The 16280-nt window shown below is 53.0% G+C and overlaps 1 protein-coding gene across 7 annotated transcripts in view; it reads right to left on the reverse strand.

Annotated features, from left to right (window-relative positions):
- Nucleotides 1–16280, reverse strand: part of PLEKHA6 (pleckstrin homology domain containing A6) — a 136317-nt gene that overhangs the window by 21167 nt on the left and 98870 nt on the right. For 2 of the 7 annotated variants that reach the window (XM_007166154.3, XM_007166158.3), the window contains exons 6-12: nucleotides 13531–13635; nucleotides 12787–12859; nucleotides 10184–10284; nucleotides 6354–6556; nucleotides 4360–4842; nucleotides 2664–3180; nucleotides 2098–2184 (exon numbers count right to left, since the gene is read on the reverse strand). In XM_007166154.3, the coding sequence (XP_007166216.1) occupies nucleotides 2098–2184; nucleotides 2664–3180; nucleotides 4360–4842; nucleotides 6354–6556; nucleotides 10184–10284; nucleotides 12787–12859; nucleotides 13531–13635 (1569 nt within the window). Of the gene's footprint in view, nucleotides 1–2097; nucleotides 2185–2663; nucleotides 3181–4359; nucleotides 4843–6353; nucleotides 6557–6974; nucleotides 8675–10183; nucleotides 10285–12786; nucleotides 12860–13530; nucleotides 13636–16280 lie in introns of those variants that run through there. The other 5 variants (XM_007166153.3, XM_007166164.3, XM_028167717.2 and 2 more) reach the window with 5 other exon arrangements.

Below are 16280 nucleotides of genomic sequence, written 5' to 3' on the forward strand. Positions count from 1 at the left end.
TTTCATCATATCCCCTACGAAATGGGGATAATAACAATACCTACGTTGCAGAGTTGTTATAAAGGTTAGGATCTGTAAAATGCTTAGAATAGTGCAGGGCATGGAGGAAGCATCCAATTATGGTAACTGCTGCCACTGTTATTATTATTATTACTAACATTATTATTTCCACCACCCCAGGCTGCCTCCACCTGGATCTGGTACACATCCAGGTCCCCCATGATTTGTAGCACAGATCTTAATATGAGTATGTGCTCATATAAATTGCCCAGCATATTGACCCCTGGCCTGTCTAAACCCAGTATCACAGCCTCCTTAGTCTCAAAAGGCAAGGTAGCCAAAGGTGAGAGCCCAGGCAGCCGATTGCTTTCATCACATGGGGACACTCATTGCCTCTTCAGGATGCTCATCTGTAACACTGGATTGATAACATTCCCTCTGCCTACAGCACTGAATTCTCAGGAAAACATGAGCCATGTATACAAAAGAACTTTGCAGAGGAACTAACATATATACTGAATTACTATAATTTTAAAAATCATTGGAGGGCAGGTCTGTGGTCCTTCGCTTACAAAATGTGGAGTTTAACCACAACCTGTGGAATAGGCTAGGCTAACTTCCCAGATTCAGGCTGAACTAAATCCTCAACCTCTTAGGCCCCAGCACAGAGCTCCTCCCTGTCTCTGCAACTCTATCCAGCAAAAATGCAAATTCCCGCCTGCCCCCTGGGGGCAGTTCCATCTGGGTCGAACAAATAGGCGGTGACATTAATTATTCATGTGGTAATTTACAATTCTCCTTTCCCCAGGAAACTCCCAGCTGCCCTAAAGGGCTTTGCAGAGAAGGGGTGTGAAGGTGCAAACCAAATATAAGCCACTTTGTTGTGTCCTGGTTTTGCCAACAAAGGTTGTCAAATGGATGGAGGATGAGGAGGCGGGGAGGAGCAGGGAGATGTGAAGGGAGGGCAGGGGGATGGTAAGGGGCACCAGCTCTGCCTACCTGCTGATCCAAATACTCTAGGTTTCTTTGCAATTGAAGGTCTAAAAGTTCATCCTACCCGGAGCCCGAGGCCCAACAGCAACACAAACAAACAGGAACAGGACAAAAGAAAACAATAAAAAGGAAGCAAAGCAGTTAAGAGTTAGCTGGGCAGCGACAAAGAGAGGCCTCTCTGGCCTTGAGGAGTTTCGGGAAGGGAGGGGGGAAGGGTGCGGGCAGCCACAGAGGTTGTCTGCTGGACAAGCCCAGCGAGAGAAGGGACACACTCCGAGGCTCCTGGGTCGGCCTGGCCCTGCCCTGGGAGAGGGAAGCACCACTGAAGCCATCTAGTCAGCACTTCCTGGAGCTTTTTCTGAATTTTCTGGAAAATCCACTGTTTATGGATGGGTGCATTTGCTGTGTGTCTTGGCTATAGAGTTTGGACACCAGCAGAGGAGACTCAGAGAGAGGGGTCAGTAACAGGCCGTCGGGGACAAGGATTCTGCCGGTTGGTTCCAGTGGCTCTCCCCAACTCCCCAGGTGGAGCATCTGCATCGAGTTCTCCAGGTGGAGACAAAAATTCTCAGGAGAACAAATTCCCGGAAGTGACACAAGTAGAAAGGGGAGAGAAATTAGGAGGAGACACAGTATGGAAAATCTTTTCTTCCTCAATCCGACTTCTAGTCTCTTTCCCCCTGAAGTGACATTCCAGGCAAGGACAAGCTTGAAGCAAGTACGCTTAGAGGGAAGAAGACTAGAAGATCATGCCTGTTTTGGGAGCTCTAGCTTAACTTTTCTTCCCAGCCCATAGCCTAAGCCCCCTGTCCAGGCCCCTCTGCATGCTGGAGGAGTTGTTCTGAGATTGAGAGAATGGGGACATTTCACGCTTCCAGATCTTGTCCCTGCTCCTCTGCCCTGTGTCACAGAGGAGGAGGGGTAACAGGCACCACTCTCTATATTGGGGCTAGAGTCCAGGCCAGAGGGAGGAGGTATCCAGAGGCTGCTAAAGACCAAACGGGCCAGGCATTGGGCACAGAGCATCCCTGCGTCTGCCCTAGTTTGGCCCCGCCCTGGGAGGAGAGGTCCTGAGGGGAAGTGGTGTGGGAGGAGAGGACGTACCATCTTATCGTGGACCGTGGGGGATGGTGGGTAGTTGTAGGGGAACAGTCCTGCAGGGACTGGCCGCCTGTCTCCCAGGTAATCATACTGGAAGAGAAAGGGGATTGGAGAGGTGAGGGGGTCCAGCTGGGATATGGACTTCCCCACCAACTGAAGTTCAAGGTTAGGGATGTTTGTAACCTGTCCCAGAGCAGATTTCAAACTAAAATGGACAGCCTTTAACCATCGCAATATCCTTGCAATGATCTGTCCAGGTCCTCAAGATTTGAAAAGATAGAACCCTCTCTGTCCTCTTATATAGAATTAGGGCTCCTGGTACAGTCTGGGATGGGCACAGAGAGCAGTGTTCCTACCCAGGGGCAAGGCAAAGCCCCCAAGGCTGCTCTCCTATGGATAGAACCGCAGGGCCAGTGGCTCCCCCTAGGCAGCATCCCTGGTCCTGGTGACACAGCCCAGTGACCCCATGTCCCCAGATGCCCTTGCATCTCCACCTCTTCTCAGCAGATCGCGTTAGGCTTCTGGGGGATCTCAGGGGCTGAGGAAGGAGGGGGAGGCTGGTGGCTCACCTTGGGGGAGCTGATGGACCGCCTCATCACATAGGCAGCAGGGTCAGCATAGATGTCTTCACTGCGAGGCGGCAGCCGCTGGAAACGGGCACTGGGTGAGCGGACGGGGGAGTAAATGCGGGCGCGGCTGTAGGACCCCTGGCTTGGCGAGCGGGGCACAGAGTGGGAACGGGGCTGCAAGGACAGGCGGCGCAGGGAGCCGGAGGCGGCATCCAGTTCATCGTAATAGACAGGCTGCCGGGAGGGGCTGGGGATCCAGGTGGTACCATCCGGCCGCCCATAGCCGGCAGGCTCCTTCCACTCCCGCAGCTGGAAGGCGGGGCCGCCTCCATTCCGGAAGGAGTGCCGCTTGTCCTCCAGGGCCCAGGGTGGGCTGATCCGATCGTAGGCCGGCATGGAGCAGATGCTATCCGGCCGTACCCCTGGCGGGTAGTACTGGTAATCATCAGGGTACTGGGAGGAGTAGGGGCTGTAATACTCAGGGACCCTACGGGACACAGGGTAGAACCTAGAGGGACTGACACAGAGAGGACTTTGTAAGGAAGCCAGACAACATGGGCACGCCCCCAGCCCCCTGCCCGTGCCCCAGCCCCTCCTCCTTGTCCTCCAGCCTAGAGTGGGGTCTGACTAGGTGAACGGTGCCCTAGGCTGACCTTGCGAGCATACAGGGGCGCCCACTGCCCAGGCACGGAGGCTGTTTCCAGAAGTGCAAGGAAAGACCTGTCCTCAAAGCTCTCCCCCTCAACCAGTTCCCTGAGGCCAGAAATTTCACCATTCAGAGCTTCCATCTTTGTCTCTTTGTCTCCCTGGGGAGAAACTTTAAGCCGTATTAGCCATCTCTATCTCAGCATGAACCAATTTATCAGATTCTTTCCAGAGAGGCTAAGAGCAGAAGGAGCACTCGTGCACCAGGCACCTGGGGGGGGGGGGGGGGACAACGGAGGAGGGACAAAGGGACGCCTTCGCTGATTTTATGATTCTGTCAAGGACCCAACCAGTCCGTTCCTGGGACTCAACCCTAATGAGGCGCTCTCCCCAGGGCAGGGCAGACCACCGCAGTGAGCTGCCCTCCCAGACCCCCAGGGAAGGAGCGGCAGCCCCACTTGCCCTGATCAACACAATCAGGTCCAATAAATGTCTTCAAATATTTGAAAGCCAGTCACTAGATAAAGAAGTAAATTGGTCTATTGGGAAGAACTAGGGCCAATGAGTGGCAACGTTTTCCTTTTTAAAAAACTGCTTATAAATAATGGCTTGCAAACAGTTAGAGCTTCAAAAACGGAGTGAGTTGCCTTGGCAGTTAGTGAGTCTCACATTGGTAGAAACACTGGATGCTGTACAAGGGTGGGAAGCACGGACAGATGTCTGGCTGGAACAGCTTTCAAGGCCCCTCGCTGTGACTGCCTGCATGTTTCAGGCCGCCCAATGTCCTGTGAGAGGCACTGGGTGCTCTGTCCCTTCCTCTGAAGGAAGTAGGCAGAGGGAGCAAGAATCAGGGGCAGGGGGCAAACTCTACAGATGGAACCATGGGGTTAGTAAGCATCTGGGCAAGCAGGGAATCCTGGGGTTTTCTTGGTTTCCCAATTCAGCCTGGCTTCCAGAAGGTTTCCAACAGAGGGTGCCTCCACGTCACCCCCCAGTCCCAGCCCCCAGCCGGAACACCATCCCCACGCCACCCCACCCCACCAGGCCTCACCTCCGAAGATCCTCAGGAGGGGGCACCCCTCGGCGCAGGTTCACCCACTGCTGAAGCTGGTTCATGGAGCTCTTGCGCTGGGCGATTTTGTCGGGGTTGGCACGTGGCGGGAAGCTCTGCCGGTGCCCCCCACTCTCTGAGTCCTGAGGTGGGAAAGCTGTGCTCCCTGGCCTGCTTGGGGAGCTATACTGCCAGCCATTGGGCTGGGTGGGCTGCTCCCCCCCTCCTGGGACCCTTGGGCCCTCAGGGTAAGGGCTGCCCGGGTCTGAGGCTGGTTCTGGTCCAGCGTGGACACCATTGGCTTTCACCAGAGGCTCACTCTTGACTTCAGGCCTCTCAGGCCTCCTCTCCACCTTCTCGCAGCCTCGGCCATCACCCTCTCCTCGAGTCTTGGCCTCTGGTTCAGGCTTGGGAAGGCTGTTTTGGGGGGGTTGGTGGTGGTGTTTGCTGGGTGGGATGTTCTCAGAGTCTGGCTTCTCGTGGCTGTGGGATGCCAAGGGAGATGTTGTAAGGGACTCCAGCCCAGCATGGAGTTCAGGTTGGGGGAAACTGGGAAGGAGAAAAGGAGTGCAGAAGGATGGACAGGAAGGCAGTGATGGAAACAGGATTCAATGATTCCAATTCTGTTTCCTAAATCCTACCATTTTATATTCTTGCTCCAGCCTGGGCAATTATAAAGCATAATCCAAGCTTGCCTGTGCATATGTGCTCGTCTTGCCCTCCTGGTCCTCCTCGTGTGTCACCCTCCGCTCCCTTCTGCTGAAACGCCTTGAGTCCAGCCTCCTAGCTATGGCCGAGACTAACCTCACCCAGACTAGGTCTCTCCTGTAGTCTGTCCCTGATCCAGCCCCCCTCACTTGGTGTGCACTATACACTACACATAATCGGAACCATCCTTGATGTCTCAGCTGCAGAAGTTTGTGACAGGTCAGCCCTCTCTCCTTTAGAAAGTTACTTAACTTCCACGAGTCTTGGGCTCCTCGTTGGCAGGGTGGGTAGGACTGTGTGAGATCAAACATGGCAGGCGCACCAGGGGCTGAAGCTGTTGCCTCAAACTTCACAGGCATAGAAAGAGGCTAGTTCCCCTCTCCCAAACAAGCATCTTCCAGGACTATCTATTAGAGTATAAGCTCCATGAGGTAGGAGCTTATCAGACTTTTCCTACCTTGTTTTCCTAGCACCCTATACACATTTCTATTTACAGTAAATATTTATGAAAAGAATGAGTGAAGTTCTGGAATTCCACCCCTTGGTCAAAGCAAAGATGGAATCTCATGACAATGTTTTCCCTACACCTTCCCCAATTCAATATAGTCAAGCATCCTTGTTGAGACACTGCTTGGTAAACATTTTCAAGACATGTACACAGACTTGGAGTCTATACTGTAAAACTTCCTTCTGCCGGATCCCTGTTAACATCTAACTTAAGACTCAATGCCCAGTTCAAGTAGAGACAGGTGCTGAGACTCCGGGTGATGACGGGATGAAGTGACAGGAGCAGTCACATACTGAGTGCTTGCTGCATGTCAAGCATTTTACCTATACTACTGAGTCCTCACAACAACCCTATGAGGTAGGATTATAATTATTGTCTCTGAGGGTCAGAGGTTAAGTAACTTACACTTAGGTCACACAGTGGGCAAGTGGCCAAGTTGGGATTCAAACCTGAGTCCCACAAAGTCTGTATGCATAACAAAACGAGCAAATGACCCTGGTCTTTGGCTCCTGGCCAGGCCCGGATGGAACCTGGCTTCTCTCTTGGCCTCCACCAGCTCAGAGAGAAGAGGAGGAGCTGGCCAGGGGAAAAGAGACTACAGGCTCTGAAATCACTTAGTCAGGCACCCTGCTGGGAGGCAAGGAGTTGGTTCACATGTTCTCAGAGGTTCAAGTCCACATGCTGGGCTCAGCAAGGGCATAGAGATGGGCGCCTCTTCACCCCTCCTCTCTCTCTCTAATAGCAGTCCTCACGCCTATGCCCAGTCCCCGGCACTCACTTGTGACGTGCAGCTTGGGGCACCGACTTCTGGGCTGGGGGGATCTGTACTCGGGCAGCCTCCCCCATGGCCTGGATCCAGGCCTCCTGCTCCTCGGGGCTCTCGGCACTGAAGAAGTAGGTGCGGACCCCGGCGTGCTCAGCCTGTGGGGAGAGGCAGTGCGTGGAACTGTCCCCAGCCTCGTTCACCCAGCACACAGTCACCTGTGGGGAGAAGACACCCACACCCACAGGACAGGTGGTCAGGCAGGTCGTTCCCCTGACCTGCAGCTCTTCGCCCCATATGGAGCTCAGGGCAATGTGAGGAGGCCCACAGCTGTCCCAAGTGCTCCAGCTGGCATCCAAGTATCTGCCTTGACTAGCTCTCTGGACACCACTAGGCAGCTCAATAGCCAGGTAAGCTGACCTGCCCCACCTGAGGGACAATTACCTCGCCCGCTCTCCCATCAAATTCCATGTTTGATTTGAAGGGCAATTACCCCATGCCCGGGAGAGATGCCCCCCTACCACAACCACATGCCAGTCTCGGCCCCAGCTCAGCCTCTGAGAAGCTGGCACTCTTCCGCGCAGCGGGACAGCGCGGGCACACGGGGGGCATGCACAGACAGTCAGAGCACGCTACCTAGTTGGCGGCTGCAAGCAGGCGCAGCAGGCGGTAACCCAGAAGCCAGCTCCTGTCCAGAGGAGGGGTCCTCACGCGGCCAGAAGGAGGAGAAGCAGAGAACAGGTCAACCGAACACCAGAGGGAGAGACAGGAGACGTGACAGGAACGTTGAGGAGCAGAGGAAAGTGGGGAGCTATTCAGACTAGCCCCTTCTACTCAGTGTCACCACTGGGACCACAGCACCCAGCAAGGCTCAGGTCAGCCCACCAGGAGTCGGGGTGGAGAGCTCGCACCCGGCAAACCTGGGTTGCTTGAAGAGAGAAGGCAGGGCAGCCCAGTGCTAATCCTAGCTCTGTTCCCGACCAGCCCTGCAACTGTAAACAACTCGAGATTTTGCTCTGGCCTTAACTGATGCATCTGTTTGATGGGGAGGGTCCACGAGGAAAAGACGCTCCAGTGCTAGATTCTTTCTGGGGTCTCAGAACACTTCCTAGGTGAGACCAATCTCCCAGAAAAAGCAGCTAGCCTTGTTCATCCCATTCAACATGAGAGATCCAAAAGTGTTTAAGAGTCTCAGATGTGGACTTCACTTTGGCCTATGACCCCTTGGGTGCTAAATCCTGGGTCTCTGGGGGTTGGAAGGAGAGAAGACAGGACTCCTCTGACCAAGCCCCAGGGTTCTCCTAAGCAACAGTGTCAAATCCACACCCTTCGAGTGCTTTCCCAGCTGGACCTTCACTTTTCCTCAGCACCTTCCCCAGCACATGATGTCTTTCCACAGGAGCCATTACCCAGTGAGGGAGCATCCTACTTCTCTAAGGACAGAGGTGGGCCTCCTTCCTCTGGATGCGGCCAGTCCCCACCCTCCAGCAGGTAGGCAGACAGGGAGGTGCTGACGAAAAGCCAGTGAAGTTGTAAGGAGGCATCTGGGGGTTGAAACTGCACAGGGATATGGAGAGCAGGGGCCCAGGCAAGCCCTCTGGGGTGGAGAACACAGGGTTACTGTAGAGGAGAGAGACACACAGGTGGGACGAGTGGGTGTGTCCTGGGCTGGTAGGAGGGGCAGCAAATAATTCGCTAAGCATCCAGTGAGCATCCTGTGTGTGCAGAGCTCTGCTCTGGGTGCCAGTCACAGGGAAAGCAAAGACACGCTCTTAGCACTTGAAGAGCTCACGGTCAAGCTGGAGGACAAAACATACCCACGGGGAAACAAGGAGAGAGCAAAGGCGCGGGAACAACAGCTTGTGACAGGAGAAGGCAGAGGGCCTGGGAAAAGACAGGGTGATTGATGGGGAGCCAGGAGGGGGCACCAGCCTGGAAGCATGAAAGGGGACCAGAGAATTGAGGGAGGTGCCCCCATGGATGAGCCCACAGAGCCCCCACGGGGCTTTGCAGGGACAGAGGAAGGCCATTCAGCAGCAGGCTGGGTGGGAACAGTGCTGGCTCATTACTGGCCATCTGAGGGTTTCGCTTGGTGGCCCCAGCTGGACAAGCCTCCCGTCTGTCTCATCTCCCCTCCCTTCCCTGGAGAAAGGCCACTGAATAGCCACAATCCGAACCTTTTGTGGGCCACTGAGCACAGCCCTCAGAGTTGGGTTTTAAAGAGGCAGTGCACTCCTCAGGGGAAAAGGAAGGAGGAGAGGGGCTGATGGGCACAGAGATCTGGGGTTTATGGAGGGGTGTGTCAGTCATTGGGACGTTGTTCTAATGCAGCTGCCGGCAGAGCTCCCTAGCTGGAGTGTGTGTGTGTGTGTGTGTGTGTGTGTGTGTGTGTGTGTGTGTGTGTGTGCGCGCGCGCGCGCGCGCGCACGCAGGTCTGGAGGGGAAGGGTAAGACAGGCTGTCTGACTGTGTGGGTGTGTGTGCGTGTCTGTGTATAGCAGGCCTGTTTGTTGTTGGTTAAACAGCCTGTTCCTATTTCCCCAGCTAAAATCCGGCTCCCTGGAGCCAGTGTTTTATGGATTATTCATTCTGCAGACAGGACCCTTGGAGGCTGGAAACTAATTATATGCCTAAGAAGTCCCTCTTTGTTCCCCGGAGCAGCATCTATGTGTCTGCCCACCTCTCTGTGGCCAGGTGACCAGAGCTGAAGGACAGAAAGGGCAGAGTCTCTGGGCCCCCAGGAACTCGGATGCTGCCCTCGAGTAATCTGTGGGTTTTCAGGGTCTTGGACAGCAATTCTCAACTGGGGGAGAGAGGGCTTTGTACTAAGAAAATACACGGTTGATATCATAATTTTATATATGGAAATTGAAAAAGAACCTATGATCTTTGCATCATAAAATATGAAAAGGGCATGGAATTTTCATTGTTTTTATTGGGCCATGAATTTTTAAATGTGGAAAAATACTGGCCTAGGATGAGACAGCTGCAGTCCCGTCTTTGATGGGTGGATCCCCTAGGGGTTCCGAGGAGTGACGCTGAGCAGGCAGGTGAGGTCCATCTCCCTGGGCCCTTATTCCCTCAAATTGTGTCTCTGTGAGGTTTGTAGCTTTCAATTATAATGAAACTCAATTCCTAACTTTCTGCAAAGATTTTTTTTTTTTTTTAATTAGAGCATGTCATTTATGGAAACTAAAAAACACAGGCCTACCAAACCCATTTTCCAAGGTGGCAAAAATACTAGGGTGCTGGCCCATGACAAGGGCTGAAGAGGGGACAGGGTGCAGGCAGCAGGGCTGAAGGGCAAAGGGAAAAAAGGAAAGTGAGGACAAATGACAAATTGAGGGCCCTTACATGGGCCAGTGGGAACGTGCTGTACACTGAATAGTAGTGAACAACTTACATCTGAGACCCTTTGAGTAAGTTTGATTGGGGGTCTAGTTCCCTGGGCCTAAAGTGGGGAGGAAGACTTTCCAGAATGGATCTTAGAAACCCACCCGCCCACAGTTCCTGCCTCTGCTGTGAGGGATTTCCTAGGTGCCAGGCCACCAGGCAGAGGGTCCATGGCCTCAGCACATAACTAATTCTCCCCCAGGAAAGACTGTGGTACCACTGAAGCTCATCTCTACAGGCTCACCCTGGGGAGAGAAGAGGAAGGGGTCCCGGCGCAGCCTCACGTGAGCCTTACAACAGCTTGTACTGAGCCCGGGGACCACTGCCTGCTGCCCCCAGTACTACCACTTGGGATTCCTAAGGAGGTGGCTCTCGACGCTGCTCCATTCCTGTGTGCTCTAGAAGAGCCGGCCTCCCTCCCCTACCTGACCTGGGAGAGGAAGGCCAACTGACCTTAAAGGTATGTTTTCGGCTGATGTTGTCTGAGGGCTGCACCGCAGCCACGCGGAAGCTCAGGAGGGGGATGCTGCCCAGGACGCTCTCCTCCTTCTCATCTGTCGCGGAAATAGAGGCACAGTGAGATGTACGTGTGCGGGGGGGAGGGGGGCGGAGTGTATCAGCCCTATTAGGATAAATACCAACAAATATCTGTTACTCATCTACTATTTGTCAGGCACTTGGGGCCACCACGCAACCGCACGGGGCGCGCTCTGCACAGCAAGAGGCACACTCCCTGGAGCCGCGGAGCGTGGCAGCCCTCCAGGCACTGTTCTAGACTTGGGGACTGTAGAGGTGAATGCGAGAGTAGTAGCGCCCACCCTTGGGGAGCTCACATTCCAGTACGCAAGCAAACAAGCACAGAAGAGCCAACGTTTTGGAGTGCTTGCTATATGTCAGGCACTGTTCTAAGTTAAAGGCTTAACGGATTTAACCTGCCCAACAATCCTATGAATGGGTACTCTTACGATCTCCATTTTATATAGGTAAGGAGGTTGAGACACAGAAAGATTAAATAACTTGTCCAAGGTTACTTAAGTAGAAAGTGGTGGATTAGTCTTTAACCCAAGAAGTCTGACTTTCGAGCTACCATTCTTAACCTCCCTCCCATCCACAGTGCCTCTCCAAACAAGGTGATTCCAACAGTGACACACGGAACAGGATATAATGGGATGCGGCGCGGTAGAGTGGACGCTCGAATCTTCGGCTCTGGCTCTTCTGGGTAACTGTCTCTAAGGTTCTCCCAGGCACCTGGCAGCTTGCTTTGTCTTCTCCTGACTAGACCCCTCCCCTTTACAGTCCCCATGTATGCACAGAAGACACGCCCCTGCGTGGCCCCCTGATCCCCAGGAGCAGGCTAACAATCAGGCTGCTGCATAATTCATCCCGAATCTCCAAAGGAGCCTGATGGATTAGCTAGCCAGGCCCCCAGCTATCAGCAGGAGACCGAAAGGGTAGGGGTGCTGTGTGGGAACCATGAGGTTGGGGCTAACTATGAGGCCATGGCAAGACCCTCCCCACTTCCCTGGGATAGCTCTTTATTCCTGGGGCTGGAGACCCTGTAAAACCCTCAGCTAGGGTTCAGAAGAAATCTCACAGGGGTTACAGACTCCACTAGTTCCCCTTCTCCCCTTACTCATCACTTGCACAAGATACTTAGTCCAGTTTCCTGGGAAGACCTTGGCATGGTACCCAGAGGATGGACTAAGCTAAAGGAACAGGAGGGCTGGGAACCCAGAGCTTCTTCAGGAAGGCAGAGGCCATCAACCCCAGGAGGAGGTGGGCCCCCTGCCTGGCTGAGTCCTGGACAGTGTTTAGGGGTCTCCTGAGAGCATCTCTCAGTGCATAGTGACCCCCCATCTCCATGTCCCTTGAGTTCAGAGTTTCATAAGTTTCTCCCCTCACACCAGGCCCAGAGTGTCTTCCCTGCAGAGACCCTGGCTTTCCCTCCAGCTTCCGTTATACTCTGGCTCCTGTGCGGCCCTACATCCCGGGGCCCAGCCTGAGCAGATTCTTCTCCCTCAATCTTGGGGTTTCCTCTGTGACTAGACCCTGGACGTGCATCCCCTTCCTGTTCTCTCTCCTTGGGATGCAGGTGCCTCAGGGCACAGGGACAGCAGTGTTCTAAGGGCGGGGGGTGGTCACTGGGTACAACCTTTGTTTGCCAAAGTTAATGATTCAGTGAATTGCTCCCAGGAGACCTGGAGAAATCAGAGCTCTGCCATTCCCAGGGCATGCAGGAAAAGGAAACAGCCACTCCTGCTGCTACATCATTTTATCCTCTCCTCAGTGCCCAGGCCTCCTTGCGTGGCATCAGTGTGACAGAACCATCACTGTCATCAACCCTCACTAGTTCCTCCCTGCCCTGCTTGCCATATTGTTGCTGTACATACTTTAAAAATAACTTCCTAGAGGCTGCTGCACCAAAGTTATAAGAGTTTTGCCCTCCTTTCTGTGGGGGAGGAAAGGGAGTGAATGTTGGGGTGGGTGAAGAGGGCAGAAGCTGGGGGATAATCATTTACTCCACATTGATTGAGCACCTACTATGTGCCAGGTGCTGTTTTCAGTGCTGTGGATACAGCAGTGAACAAAACTGACCAAAAAATCCTGCCTACACAGATCGGATCATACATTCCAGTGGGATGGGGGAAGCTCAACATACAAGGTCCAATTAGCAGGTGACCTGCTAGTGATGACCAGGGACCCTCCTCTTCTTCCTCCTTTTCTTCTCCCACCCACGCCCTCCCCCGGACTTCACCCTCTGTCATCTGACTGTCTTGTTCATCCACCACACCACCCACCAGGGCCTAGAACTCTGCCTGAAATCTAGTAGGCACTCGGTAAATATTGTCGAATGTGAAATGAGTGAGTGAATGAGTGAGCAAGTGAGCTTTGTCTTTATCCCCTGTCACGTGCCGCTGGTGCCGGAGACCACAGGGGGGATATGTGCCCCCTCACCCCCAACATCCATCAGAAACCGAGCCCTGTGACAGGGCAGAATGAGAAAGAGGGGGGCCCTGGCTTCCCACAGCCCCTGCCAATGCCAGGCGCAAGCTCACCTTTATAGTAGAAGAGGCAGCGATCCACCAGAACGAACCAGCGCTTATTCCACTGCTTAACCCCGGAGCTGGCCTGCAGGAGAAGTGGGGAATAGACAGGATAGTCTGTGACCTGGGCCTGGGGAGGTGGGTGTGTGCAGTGGAAAGAGTGCTGCACTCATTATAAGGACATCCTGCCTCTGCTTGCAGCTCTGCCACTAACAAGTGGCAGCAACCCCCAAGAGCCCTTAGAGGCAGGGAATGACATTACATTATTGCCTGTGACCTTCCACTTCTGTCATTCTGGGCCTCAGTGTCTCCCCCAGGGAAGATAAACGGTACAGCGATGAGCCAGAAAGAGTGAGCAGAAGGTCAGGCAGGGATAGTGGCCAGGTCAATGAGGAGAACTGGACCCCTAGACTTAGAGGAGACATCCCCCTCCCTTCATAGCAAGAGGGCCCTGCTGACTGCGCCACTGGGTTGCTCTGATAGGACTGATGACAGCGTATTTCAAAGTCATTGCATCTGCCCATCAGGAGACCTGGCTGAATTCCCAAATATAACACTAATTTCTCTCTGTGATTTTGGGAAGATACTCAACCTCTCTGAGACTTTATAAAATTAGGAGATTTCACAGAGATATACCAAAATAGGACCTGGAAGGACATAGCAAAACATACATGGGCTGTTATAACTACAGAGGAATTACGGCGCTATGAGGAGAAAGCAGGGATGCGGTGGGCAGAATGGAATAGGAGGCCTCACCTGCTTGAAAAGCCAGCCTGCCTTGGTGACAGGAGCACTGGGGTTCCGCTTCATGGAGTGCGAGCGCTTGCCGAAAGCGATGGCCTTGCGGGACGTCCGGGTGGCCTAGGGATGCAGAGAGCAGCCAGCTTAACTCTTCCTCTCCTCCTTCCTGCTCCACCCGCAAGGGGAGCTGCCCTTGGTGGGAGCTATCCCTCTCCAGGGCCCTGGGGGCCCTCACGTTAAGAGGCCCAGGTGAGAAGCTTGGATCTCTTACTAACTCAAGGGCACGGCCTTTCAATTCTTTGGCTCTTTTTCTTATCTCTAAAATTGGGCTCAAAATTATAGTCCTACCTGTCTCACAGCGATGTGTGTTTTTTGTTTTTGCTTAAGGAGAAAATAAGATATTTCATTTCACTCCTGGCCTATCCTTCTCTACTGGCCTTACTCCTTACCTCTTTCATAATGCTTTCTCAGACCCACTCAACTTCAAGTAAATTCCCTACGTCATCATCTTCTCCAAGCCCAATTCATTCTTTTTTTTTTTATATAAATGTATTTATTTATTTTTGGTTGTGTTGGGTCTTCGTTGAGGTGTGCAGGCTTCTCATTGCAGTGGCTTCTCCTGTTGCAGAGCACAGGCTCTAGGCGTGTGTCAGTAGTTGTGGCACGTGGGCTCAGTAGTTGTGGCTCACGGGCTCTAGAGCGCAGGCTCAGGAGTTGTGGCGCACGGACTTAGTTGCTCCGCGGCACGTGGGATCTTCCCGGACCAGGGCTCGAACCCGTGTCCCCGGCATTGGCAGGCGGATTCTTAATCACTGCGCCACCAGGGAAGCCCCCTATTCATTCTTGAATGTCCAACACACCACAGAGCAGGGAGGATGTACGGGTGTTCTCCTAGCTCCTTATTGCCACAGGGAGTTCCCCACATTCTGGCAACAATCTCTCTTTCTCAAAGTATCAGTGATCTTTCACTGTTTAGCCCTTCTCACCACTATCAGCTTCTAGATCATTTTTTCAGAGTCTGAGGATTTTGATATCAGTCATCCTCTCCATTCTAAGTCTTACCATCACTGTGGACAATTTCATTGCTCCACAGTGAGAGGGAGGATGACCCATCCAGTGGCCTAACTTTAAACTACCTTGATGTCCTCAAGTCCCAAATCCTCCACTTCCACCCCAGCAACTCACTCCCATGGCAACACCTTAGACCTGGCCAGCTCCCAAGCCCCTTTACCACCAGCATTGTCAATTCTCATATCCCCATCTTCTGATCACAGCATCCCATCCTCTGGGCTGTCTCACACCATCCCTCAACGACACCAGCTTTTCTACTCCACTGCAATCCCCAACTCCTCAATCCTTGCCTTTTTTTCCTGGATCCATGAGCTACCTCCTGGTGTTAGTTGTTTTCCTACAAAGCCTAGGCCCCCTGGTGGAATAGATCAACCGCACTCTCCAACACCAACACCCTATCCAGTGCCTTTCCGCTTGACCTTCTCTGAAACTCTAAATCCCAGATTAATCAAATTATCCACCCTCCCTGCACTCACAGCCAGATTATGGTGCTGCTGGAGAACAATCACACCACAGTACAGACGAGGCCACCGTGACCCCTCAGTCGCCGGTGCTCCGCTGCACACCCTCACCTCTCTCCCGAGCCCAGCGACCTGCCCGCCTCTGCCTTCCCCGCAGTGGCTTGGATCCTCCCCAACAGAGAAAATTGAGGTTGTCAGACACGCGCTTCCTCAATTTCACACCCTTTTACCCAGAAAATTACTGCCCTTACCACTCTCCTTGTCTCTTTCCCTTCAATGTCAGAAGAAGAGGCGTTTTCCTCCTTTCCAAGGCTATTGGGTCCAGCCTGCTGTCTCCTCTGAGACTTGCTTCGTTGATAAACTCTCAAATCTGTCTTCATTTTTTCCTCCTCCACTGGCTGCTTCTCCTAAGCAAACATGCTCAGGTCTCTTCATCTTAAAGCATCCCTCTGTCTGTCTCTCTCTCGTCTGTCTCTGTTTCTCTCTCTCAATCTCTCTCTCTCCTCTCTCTCACTGTCTGTCTCTGTCTCTCTCAATCTTTCTCTCTCCTCCTTCTCACTGGCCCTCACGCACCCACACACACCTGACTGCCCCCTCCACCCTCCACCAACTGTCCCCGTCAGGTACCAGCTTCCCTCCCTTCCCTCTCTTTCTCCTCAGAGATAGGCTGCTAGGAAGAGTCCTGACTTCCTCTCCTCCCTTTACTCCTAAACCTCCTCCACCTCTTTTCAGAAATGGTCCCTGCGATGTCAACTCAGGCCACTCAGTCCCTGACATTCTTAAGCACCGACAATGTGAACCTTTCTGTCCTTCCTGAAACTCTTCTTTTGGTTTCTGGGGCACTATTCCTTACTTTTCAATATCTGCATCTGTGGCCAGTCCTTCTCAATCTCCACCTCCACTCTAAGTGTTGATAGACCTCAAACTTACTCTTTTATTCTCGTCATACATTGTGCCTGTGTAATGTCATCCATACCCATTGCCTCAGCTGCCAGCAATATGCTGAAAACTCCCTAATCCATATCTAGATTCATTTGCTAGGATGAATCTAGATACAGATTCATTTGTCCCAGTCCATTTGCCCACTAGTTGTCCAGCTAGGATTAAATAAGCGCAAAACCAAACTCATCCTCTTTCTAACCAAACTTGTTCTACCGTATTTCTCATCTCTGTGACTGGGCCACAATCTACCCAGTGGCCCAAACCAGAACTCTGAACAAGCTCACACCGTCC

This window comes from Balaenoptera acutorostrata, chromosome 1, assembly GCF_949987535.1.
Source record: "Balaenoptera acutorostrata chromosome 1, mBalAcu1.1, whole genome shotgun sequence".
NCBI classification, from domain to species: Eukaryota; Metazoa; Chordata; class Mammalia; order Artiodactyla; family Balaenopteridae; genus Balaenoptera; species Balaenoptera acutorostrata.